Source organism: Cylas formicarius, unplaced genomic scaffold (genome assembly GCF_029955315.1).
Source record: "Cylas formicarius isolate icCylForm1 unplaced genomic scaffold, icCylForm1.1 PGA_scaffold_5__7_contigs__length_24384050, whole genome shotgun sequence".
NCBI classification, from domain to species: Eukaryota; Metazoa; Arthropoda; class Insecta; order Coleoptera; family Brentidae; genus Cylas; species Cylas formicarius.
In genome coordinates, this window is record NW_026844341.1 from 8,100,643 (window position 1) to 8,112,895 (window position 12,253).

Consider the following 12,253-nt stretch of genomic DNA (forward strand, 5'->3'; position numbering starts at 1 on the left):
TACTTCTCTCAATTTTGTGTAAATCAAACACCCTCTATAGTTTGATTTTTTTGAATTTATTGACAATTTTTATCAATTTATTAACGCAATTATATAAATTTCTAAGCTTTTGTTTCAATATTCTGAAAGCGTTTCTAATATTTTTTTATGAAATTGCTGGTTATTTCAAATACCGTTAAATATGAAAATTCTTTATTAGAAAACAAATAAATAAATAAATATTATTTATATATTATTATTAATCATTTTAATTTAATTTAATTAATTTTAATTAATTAAGCCTAACTAGTCCGGGCGCTGACAAAAAAAGAAAGGTGATCAAAATTAACTCCAAGAAACTCATTTTGGGAATATTGTATTATTATTTAGAGGAAATTTTACAACTACGAAATCAAAATCAAAATAGAATAGAAACTTTACAAAGTGTTGTTTTTTTTTAAATTTCAAGACAGACTGTTGCGTGTCCAACAAATTATTTAAGTCATTTTTCCAAACTTGATAGCTCTCTTATATTGTTTTAGTCATTAATAATCCTTGATATAAACAGTATGATAAAGTAGTTATTAATAGAGAGATGATGCTCGTGTAATGGTAATAAATTTGCCATTCTCCATCTATCCACGTATAAAATTTCTGATACTTGAAAAACCCAAAACGACATTGAACATAAAACGAACGAAGAGTTAAAATATTGAACTAAAACTTTCCGCAGGCCCTCGGGCCTATTTATTATAGATATATATGTATATACGTGTTCAGACTCGACAGACCTATTAATATTTTCCGAAGATGTCGGGTGTTTTATGGCATGTTCCTAGTACACAAGCTTTTTTTTCTATATCTGACGCCACACTGTGTCTTTCCGTTCCGAAAGTCAATACAGGTTCGACTTCAATTTGAGGCAAATCGCGATACCGGCAAGAAACGCTCGAATATAGCAACACTCCAGTCCAAACTCGTTTAGACGATTAAGATTTTGTTCAGATATCCAGTTTCCGGCAATAAAAGGACTTCTAGTACACTTAAAAATACACGGCTGAGTTTAAATTAATAAAATCGCAATCACTTTGAGCTTTTATATGATGACGCAGCACAACCTGTCGAACTCAAAGTGAGAACGTAATTTTTTTAAATAGTACAATAGGAGTGAAAATTGTTTATTTTGTTTTTAAATGATGCTTAAAATGATTTTGTTTTAAATACGTGCAATAATTTTTGAAAAATTATTTTATTTTTTTTTTATTTTAATTTTTCTCTTCTTAAGGATTTGAACTTGTATTTTTTATTGTTTTGTGTTAGAAGAAACATTTTAATTAGTCTTACCAAGTCTTTCTTGTCCTTTTTCATCACCACATACCGTACAAACACAATTTCAAACAAGCGTTTTATATGTCTTAGTTGTCTTAACTATGGAAAAATGCCCATACATTGCGCAAGAGCATGCATGTTTCCATTTAATTCTGCAAAGTTCAGAGACAATCATACCAAATTCTAAAAAATTCTCTAAAGCTCTAAATAATAACAAAAATTCCCAATAAATTTACCTATTACCTTGAAAATTCTGGCTGGGCTTTACCGCGTTAAAAAAGAATAGAAAAATACGAGACGCAGGGCACGGGACTAAATAAAATTTGCTGCCTGTATATTAAAAAGTGCCCCTAGATATCTCTCTGGAAATCCAAGAGCTGCGTGGAGATTCCAAAGAGATTTCTCGGACATTCTTACACCTTGAACCGAGGTCAATATCTGTGTAGAGCTGACATCCATTCTAAAACATGGATTATTCTACCTTGATTTTGTTTCGAACACAATCAAATCAAATCAAAGGACCCGCCCTCCTAACCTGTTCCATATGAGGTAAATCTCCTGCGGCAGGCCGGAAACCAGCAGGACCAAATCGGACAGGGCCAAACTGAACAGATAGTAATTGGTGGCGGTGTGCAGCGACTTGTTGCGGGCAATGACGATGCACGTGGTGACGTTGCCCACCGTTCCTGTGATAAAAATCACCACGTATATCACTGTGACGGGCACGACGACGCTAAGCCCGTCCCGTTTCGGACCGTACAAGTTCACGTCGCAGAAGCTGTCATTCGCAAAGTCCATAGTCGTTTGAAAGGAACGCGCGAAACTAAGTTCCGATTTCCGACCGATGCGAGACGGTGGACGGAAGATCGCGCATCTTTAGAGAGGCGGCGGCGTGACGGCGTCAACTCAGATCCGATCGCACGAGGAACTGATATTCTATCAGCGCGGGATCCGGTCGCAAAGCGCGAGTTATCACGTACTGGCGCGCCGCTAGATGCGCTTTGGTTTGGCTCTAAATCGGGGATTCCTCGGATAGGGAAATTCGGCGTCAAGTCTCCGGTGGTGGCGGCGCCGACAGTAAACGAACATGACGGAAATTAACTAGCATAACTAACATATTGTATACCCTTAGACCGCTTATAAGTTTGATGATATCACACGCTCCGGTATTGGCGGTGCCGTTCTCGTAAAATATTTTTTTTTCAATTTATCTTGATAACATTTTAATTGGCTGTACCTTTTTTGTTTTTAGAGATATCAAGGTAAACAAAAAAACGAAATGTAGGGTTGGTATCCAAGTTTTTTTCCAAGTGACGTATAAAACAAAACACTATCAATTTTCGGAACATATAATCCTACATCATATTTTTCTAATAAAACACCCTGTATATAGAATATCTTATTCCGATTACAATGATGTAACATACATTATATTTTAGTCCACTCGTTTTTGACAAATGAGTAAAAATTGGAAATTTTCATATAGTGCCGTGACTGACAACAACAATAATTATTTACAAATTAAAGTATAAAAAAACACTAAAAATGACAAGATACACTAAAGTCAAAAATTCTTTAATTATTCTGCTGTATGTGACCACCATTTTCCGAAAAACATTTCTCATACACTCTAATTTTATAAGGTTTCCTTTGCCGAAGTTCCACGACATTTAGTCGGAGCTGTTGGCTGGCCAATCCATAGTTCCGTCGTTCCCTATCCAACCCCTGGGATATTCCAACATTGTGAGGAGAGGCACCATCTTGCTGCCATATAATCAGCGCTGATATATTTAGGGGTAAATCTTCTATATATTGTTCTATTTGGTGCTCTAAGAGTTCAAAATAATGATCCCCAATTAACTTTTGATCTTTAAATATCGAACTCAAAATATGCCCATCTATGACACCAGACCATACAATAATTGATTGATAACCCTGGGTTTTTATTTCGTGTATTTGTGTAGGATTATCTAAAGACCAATATCGCGCATTTTGTTTACTACAACCCTTTTATCAATCCATAAAATGTTTTTCAAAAAATTGTTATTCTCATTATGTCCTTTTAAAAAATAAAAAAAAAAACGCATCCTCCTTTAACATTGTTCTGCACTTAGTTTTTGAGTTTTACGAAATTTAAATGCATTATATTTTTATTCTTTCAAAACTGAATGGATTGATCCCCGAAAAATACCTCTCTCTTCATATGCTTTAGTAATAGAAAAAACTGGATGTGCTTCATAAATTCCTAATATGTTTGCCTTATTTTCTTAACTTATAACATTATTATTCCGGCATACCTTTTTAGCATTTAATACGTTACCGTTTTCTGCAAATTTCTTTGCCAGCCTTGGAAATATCCGTTTTGAAGGAGCTCGGCGCTCTTTATAAAGTCTAATATACTGACGAGATGCGGTTGCACTTTTTTTATTCAGAAAGTATACTCGAAACATATCAATTCCTTCACAGATGCTAAATTCGCGTAAAACCATTTTAACAAAAATGATTTTGACAATAATTCAACCATCAACGTTGTTTACTAATATGTCAAACATGATAGTATATTATGCAACTAGTGAGGTATCATGCAACAAGTGCGGTAAATGGCACTTGACTCACGAGTTTATTTGACACGAGCGGACCGCAGCGGAGCGAGTGTTTTATAAACAAGTGACTTAAAAAGTTTACCGAACGTGTTGCATACTATACTTTTTGTACAAGTTAGTTTTTGGGCACATTTTCGCAATACAACACGAATACATTCACTGACATGATCGTCAGAATTAACAAACGTCAAAATTCAAGGCGTGGGAAATATCTCTGAAAACATCCGATTGCTCCCAAACTCGTGCGGTGGCTCGGATTCATGTTAAACGAAACTGACGTGGCAAAGTGACGCTTCCCGCACGCTAGATCGGTGGGTAATTAGGCATTTTAAAGACGGGAAAAGAAAAACATATTTTCATTTGCCAGACTTTGTGATATAGGCTTGTATATCAGAAAATTGACAGTGTTTTGTTTTATACGTTACTTGAAAAAAAAAACTTGGCCACTAACTCTACGTTTTGTTCTCTTGTTTACCTTGATATCTTTAAAAACAAAAATGTTACACCCAATTAAAATGTTTTTAAGATAAATTGAACGCGCGGTGCGTTTTACTTTTGGGTTGTTGTACCTAAGAAGCAAATATGAAAATAGAAAACCACAAAGTTATTTAAAAGGCAGTTTTTACACCATTTTTGAAAAAGTAACAATACATTTTTCAATTATTTTCGTATGTTTATATCTACTTTCGTCTACTTAGTAGAATCACAAAATGACAAGACAGGACACTCTAACATATTTGTTATTAAACGTTTATTAGTACATAAACTCATATCACAGTAACAGACTAATAGAAAATTGACATTTTTCATTTTTCTTAAATGTCTTGAAAAAAAACCTTTTCACCTTAATTGAAAAATGATTGTGTGGAACATATTTTTCTTATAACGGTCAATTTTTTTCAACAAACGTCGAGAACAGCTATAAGTTCTCCATTATTAACAGTAATGGCGAATATATTTATGGAAGTCTTTGAGAAGAAAGCTCTAGGCACCTTCCATCTTAAACCAAAATTATGGAAACGCCACTCGAAGGCACTTTTATTATTTGCCCTCATGATCAGAATTCCTACTAGATTTTCTCTCACATCTAAAATCTATACGCCCTAATATAAGTTGTACCATTGAACTAGAAACTAATAATAACCTCTCCTTTTTATATATTCTTAGCAATAGAAAATCAGACCTAACATTGGGACATTGTGTTTACAGAAAACTTACGCACACAATTCCATACCTAAATGCATTATCACATTAAAATCATAGGTTATTAACCATAAAACTATATCAGCCCGATTCACTGAACCCTGAATTAAAACACCTTACCTCTGACCTTCTCTCTAATAATTCCCACATTTCAAGCGTTCCATCACAGAATACACTTCATCACAACCTTCCATTAGCAATAAGTCCGAAAACAATCCCACACTTGCCACACTGACGACATATCAAAAGTTCGTAAGAAATATAACGTCAAAACCAGATTTACCACTTGTCGAAAAATGTCTCAACATCTTTGATCCGTCAAAGACAAAATTCCTTTTGAGATGCCAGGAGCTTACAGCATTCCATGCATATACGGAAAAGAATACATTGGAGAGACCGGACGGAAAATATCAACTAGGCTCAAAGAACATGAAAGAGCCTTAAGACTAAGAGAAATAAAGTCAGCAGCAGTTGCCGAACACAATCACGAAACCTGACATAAAATTTTATTCGATAAAACTAAAATTATTGTATATACGCAACTCAGGTCACCAATATGGGAATCAGTCGCCCGAAATTTATGCCCCTAATTTAGCTCTGCCCCCCTGAAACAATATATAAGCAGGTATAGAGTAAAATGCGAACCAGTTTCAGTCAAGCTCTGATGAAGCCAAATGGATGATTGGAGAAACGTTAGCAAGTTCGACTCAACAACAACGACGCAGAATGAATCCCGAAGTTTTGTAAATAGTATCACAGTAGTCTGTGGATTAAAAAAAAAGGATGATATACCGTAGCATGGTAAAACATTGCAGGATACAAATTATTTTATATTTTCGCATTATTCTTAATTCAATATAAGTTTCAATATAAGTTTAAATTTAATTACCTGTTGTAACGGCTCTGTCAAACCAGTTTTTCTATTTTATGCAAATTAGAATGACCCCAGTGTATTTCGTGAAAACTGAAATGCCGAAAACCATCATTGCAATTTATCTGAACTTTACGATAAAATCTTTTAGTCCATCCTGTTGGATAATCCCTGTACTTGGAAATGTATATTCTATTACTTTTTCGCATTATGAAATTAGGTACATTTTTTTTTTTAAATGAATAATACATAATTTTCAAAAACTTCACCCTGAGATTGAAGTTCGTTGTATGCAGATGTCGGACAATAGTTAGAGAATGCCAATTGCATTTTGATTCGCTAGGTTTAAAGTAAAATAGAGTTAAAATTCAGTGTACAAGCTTAAAAACTTCAACCGCAGATTTTCTTGGTGCGATTTTTCAATTTTGAGGAGTTAATTCTTATTCACAAGTTTTCGGACCCGGTCGTGGAAAAATATATTACCGCGTTTTTCGCAATTATCAAGTACCCTTGACTAATTTTTAATACGTCTAATGGGTATTTATTTAACGATTTAATTGTAAATTGATGCGGACGCAAATTACTTTTCGTTTTCAATTTATAAAATGACATCGGCCTATTAGCGACCTTCCGCGAATTCATTACACGTTCTGCCGTGCCGGGCTGTTTGGCCGTAAAATTCAGTTGCTAGAAAGAGTATGATTAATTAATGATAATAACAAGAAAATGAGAAATAGTTAACAACAATTAAAACCGTACTACTGATATACTAAGTATGAAAGGACTGAAAGGCCACCGAAAATAATATACAGGCTTATTCACAGTGAGTGTTCTATTAGACGTTAATGGAGAATGACTTACGGTAAGAACCTACAATGTTACTTATGTAAGCAACTATGAGCTACCTATGTAAAATATTTTTGATCATGCGGTATTGCTAGACATACATTTAACTTTTTTTTTTGCTTTGTCGATTGAATAATCAATTTAAGCACGATAGCACAGAAAGTGCTATCGTAATGAATTATTTTTTATTTCGCATGAATTACATAACAAAATTACGGAAACATACCAAATTTGCTGACAAATAAATATTCGGACGCGAATGTTTATTGACCAAGAAATCAATGCTACCCATTAATGGTAAAACGTAGTGTGCTTAGATAAACGAGATGTCAGTTCGGGTTGTATCTTTCAAGTTTGTATAATAGTTGATAAGAAAATGACGCGTGGTGTTGCAACAAACAAAAAAGTGCGAGAAATTATCATATCTCAGCACTGCAGAGGTAAATCAATGCAAAAAATTTTAAATGAGTATTACAAAATCAACAGTCGGGGATATTATAAAAAAGTATGGAGAGACAGCTAGTGTTAACGTTCGTGGTAAAAGTTCAGGCCGACCCCGTAAAATCACTAAAACAATTCGTCGTATTCTGGTCAAGATTTGTAAAACTAGCAGACGAAGCGTGTTACGACAAATTCAAGCCCAATGGAATCACGAGGCAAACTCAAATTTCTTCAGGGAATGTTGTAGACAATGGATGCATAAGTCTGGATTGAGTTTTTATAAGGTAAGTTTGCAATTTTTCTGTTTCAATATAAAAATTATTAATATTCTATGATCTACTTTTGTTAAAGGCAAAGGAAAAACCATTATTAACGTCTATTTTAGAAGAAAAAACATTTGTATTGGGCAAAATCTAAAATATCCTGGACAACGGGAACGTGGAGTAACGTTATCTTCAGCGACATATCAAAATTTGATGTGTTTGTAGGTGATTTTCGAAAAAGGGTGAAACTGCTATACACAAAACAAATGTTAAAGACTTTGCTCTAAGACATCTATCGGTTGACTTCATAATATTGAAAACTGTTGCCCTTTGAATTTCGTTTAAATCAAGCGGCGTTCCAAGCGTAGGTTAGGTAATCTAAAAATGTAATAATAATATATTTTTTGCTTACATAAACAACCAACATTTCAGATTTTTACTGGAAGTCGTTCTCCATAAACGTTTAATAGGACACTCACCGTCAATAACCCTGTATAGGTTTTCGTTTAATTAGACAAATTTTTGAGGAATAAGTCAGAAGTTCTGAGAAACAAGTCAGAATTTCTGACTTAGGTGAGGATTTCTCAGGGACAAGCGTCTCGTGCGAATGGAAACATCAGATATACATTTTTTTCGAAGTTCTTTCATTACTACGATTAAAATTGTTATTGTTAAATAAAATTTTTTTTTATTATCATCCGTGCCTCTTCATCTTCTACGTATTTAGGAAAAAATCTGAAAAAATACCTAGAAAGTTTTTAAACTCAAATAAGTCAAAAACTTACAGAGTGAGAGGCCTTTCCATGAAAAATTAGAAATTCTTTCAGATGTCACGTTTCAACCAGAAGTCGACCTAAAACTGCTAGTTGTTATTATTACACTATAAAATATTTCTAAATTAATGGCAAAAATTCAGAATGAAATTATAACATTGAATGCAATGTATTTCCGAAACCAGCGACATTTGCGTGAAGTACGTTGAGCTCACTCACTCTTTTCTGTTGAAATTATTCTGAGGTTTCTGAATTTCAATGGCTTTTCTGAAAAGTCGTGGATAAAAATGTGTTGTCCTGTCCAGTACCTGAGTGTCTTCAAACATGATGCGATGATTGTCTTTGGTAAGAGTATGCTCCGCCACGGCTGACTTGTCCGTATGTCCTAGTCGGCAATTTCTTTTATGTTCTGTAAGCCTTGTTCAGATGCTCCTTTTGTGGTGCCTATATATACAGAACCACAGGAGCATGGAATTCGGTATATACCGGGTGTTAAGGTTGTATCTTTGGTCGGCCTCAAACTTTGTCGGATTGTGGTGGTTGGGCTAAAGAAGACTCGAACATTATGTCGTTCTATATGTTTTCCGATTCTGTCTTTCTGTCTGAAGTGATAGGTTTAGGTTCCTCTGTTGTATCTGTTTTCTTAGGTCTTGTTTTCATGCCCTTTTGGATTCCGGCGGTCGAGTGTAATCTCGGGACCACGGCTCAAAAGCCCGCAAATACTTAGCAGTGTAAAAGAATATGTTTTAAAATTTGTTCTTGTGGCGATTATGACAGTCATAATGTTATTTTGAAGGTCATTGACCTTATTGTAAATAAGATAACCAAAACTACCCAAATGATTGTAGACCCAAGGTATTTGAGGCAATAGTAGCGAAGCATTAATCTCAATTTTTTCGAAATATGAAATGCATTTGTAATTTCCGGTTTAGTTTTAAGTCCTCAAGCAGTTTGGTGATTTGTGGGAGACGCAGTGGAGAACCTCATTCTGTGTAACGCTGAAGCTTTTGGTTGAATCTCTCATGACCTGATTAAAAAAAACCTTGGCTCCCCAAATGCCTCATCGAGCCAAGTAATAAATGGCAGTTGCGTATCTCAACGGTCGGTTCTGGATTCGCTACTTTTTACGAATTACATTTAGTTTTACCAATAATATCCTAATAAAGGGCCAAAAAGGAATAGCTGTTGGGCATATCGATAAATAAATTCTTCTCTAAAAGAAAAAATAAAGGAAAAAGCCAATGGCTAGTACCGGATAACTCGATCTGGAAAAGTGAGGCCAATTTTGCGATAGGGAAAGATGGCTTGTACTGGGGATTGTGGTCTTAAGATCACTGCTCAGTACACAGACGTCAGCCCGATTTTGACGACTGCTGGGTTGTTCAATAGGTAAATTCAATAAGTACCTTTATTATGTAGCGAAAGATGAGTTGCATTAGAAGACCCTGGCTCATAAGATAAATGCTAAAAAATAATAATAATATGATAATTAATAGAAGATATACAGGGGAAAACTCGTTTAACGTGGACTGGAGAACGGAGAACATCGGGGACAGCTGTTGCAAACAAATGTATGAATGCAAATAGACAAAAGTTTTTATTTACATAACTGGCGCATAATTAAAATTCGTTTTTTTAGCCCGGCTGGTCGAATTCATAAGCTGCATTATAACAACCTGCAACATGTAAATAAAACGGCTTAATTAGTCAGTTATATAACCGCGGCTATTTACAAATTGTATGTTTGCCCCTCTGAAACGTGCCAATTTGTCGAAATTAAACGTTGCATGAAATTTTCCAGAGTGGAAACCTATACAAACGGACTGTCCCGTTCCATTTTATGAACTTGCGCTTGCATAAGGGTTCGGCATGGCTTGCGCGAAAGTGATTTCATCTCAAAATGTTTAATAGTATACGCAGAGTCGGTCCAATTTAAATACGACAGCAAACGCCAGAGTGTATTTTACGACAAGGGTGAAACCCAGACGGATATGTTTGTTTATCTACCACCCACGCTATATCAGCTTAATACGTAATGTAGTCCAACCAGCTTGAGCTACGTAATTAACTGAATTATCACAATGAGTTCGTTACATCGCTTGTGAACTTATGAGCTTAGGACCTAACTTTCGCTATTTAAAAATTATAAATATTAAAAATATAACACATCTCTGCTGAGGACAACACCTGATGGATAAATCGTTTGTAGCGCTGCATGAAGCATTCATGAGATTCTGCTTCCCCAAGTATTTTCTTTGCTACATTATTCTTATTTTCCTTCGAGGTGTCTTTCGACTACAACCAACCAGAATTTTTCGCAGCGGCAGCGAATAAATCTTACGAAATTCCTTTTTTTTTTTCAATTATATTTATTTATAAAATTATTTTCAACCAGAAGACAATTACTCATCATCTGATAAAAAAGAGGCATTGTTGTTACTTGCCTTAGAAGCTGAACAAACTGTGAAGTAGGTATATTTTTTCTACACCGTGTTTATCTATTAGTAAACGATTGATGTTTATTTTCTGCCATTACCGCCATGTCTCGCCTGTAAAAGATAAACGTTAAAATTAATCTCTATTAAAAATTGATCAGTTTTTCCTTATATAAAAGCTGTGGCTGAGAAAATTTGCTAATGCCTATCTTAACATATTTCTTATTGATATTATAGCGCGTATAATAGGATGGAATGCAAAATGCGAAAAGATAGAGTGCGTCGAGGTGGGGGAACATATGAAGCAATATGTTAAAAGGCAATTTTTCAAAGAAACTTCCACAGGCTACTGTAATACTTTTTACAAAACTTCTGGATTCCTCCTGCGTCGGTTTTTGCTGAGTCGAACTTGCGGACGTTTCGCCAATCATCCTGTTGGCTTCTTCAGAGCTTGTCTGAAATTGTCAAGTCATTTAAATAAAGAAGTTATTACTAATAATTCTTATATAAATAGCCGTTTAGAATACTTAATATTAAAAAATGGGATAAAATGGAAAAAAATCTTGTTTTTATAGGCACCCTAATGTTAATATGAACGCTGCACGTGTATCCCACTGTTGGAGATCTTAATGTTAATCTTTTATCTCCAGACAGTCCACTAGTAACTTCATCAAATAAGCAGCCTGCAAGAGTACAACAACTAGCCTGTAGAACCCAAAATTGTGAATTATTGTTATTTTAGAAACTTTAATGTTAATTTGTAACACGACATGTACAATTTGCCTTGAGACAATATTATCTATGAAAACTTAATCATTTTCTATCAGAGTTATTTGGTGCCCATGACCCAATATAATGCTGCTTAGTTGACCCACAATGTCTGTGCATTTTAAATAACTACAAATAAGCTTGGGCTGTTCTAAAAAATTTAATATTAATTGAAATAAAGACAACTACACTTCCAAATTTCTATGTATTTTCATCTAAGTCGTTTAAATTTTCTCTGAGGTGCCGCAAGTTTCGATCTTGGATACGATTTTGTTTTTAGTTTACACTTCCGAGATTTTAAAATCTTTAAAACCATGACCTTACAATGAGTAGTGAACTTTCTCGTGCCCGTAGTTTAAAGTTAAACCCATTTAAATCTTTTAGGATATTGGAAATAGGATATTTGAAAATAAAAATAAAGTTCAGCTCCTAAAATAAAATCATAATACAATGTTAGATTACACTACACTTTCTGTTATCGATTCAGCACGGAAGTTAGGAGTAATCAAATTAAACGTTTTGAGAGATGCTTTTATTTTGAAAACTGATTTTATATCACTTTGGTTGGCTGATATCAAAAATTCTATGCATTTATTTGTATTACGTAAGGATTTTGGAAATATTAAAGGAAAACAACAATATTTCTAAAATAATTTATTTTTTTATTCAGTAAAAAAGTGAAATCCTGATTGAAAAAGTGAAAAAAAAACTTTACTCAGACTCCGTCTTTTTGCCAGAAAGC

At 34.4% G+C, this 12,253-nt stretch overlaps 1 protein-coding gene across 1 annotated transcript in view; it reads right to left on the reverse strand.

Moving 5' to 3' along the window:
- Positions 1-2,230, reverse strand: part of LOC132701813 (pyrokinin-1 receptor-like) — a 95,678-nt gene extending 93,448 nt beyond the window's left edge. Inside the window, exon 1 of the mRNA XM_060670028.1 lies at positions 1,844-2,230. Coding sequence (XP_060526011.1) covers positions 1,844-2,106 — 263 coding nt within the window. The 5' untranslated portion in view covers positions 2,107-2,230. The remainder of the gene's footprint in view (positions 1-1,843) is intronic.
- Between the last annotated feature and the right edge of the window lie 10,023 nt (positions 2,231-12,253).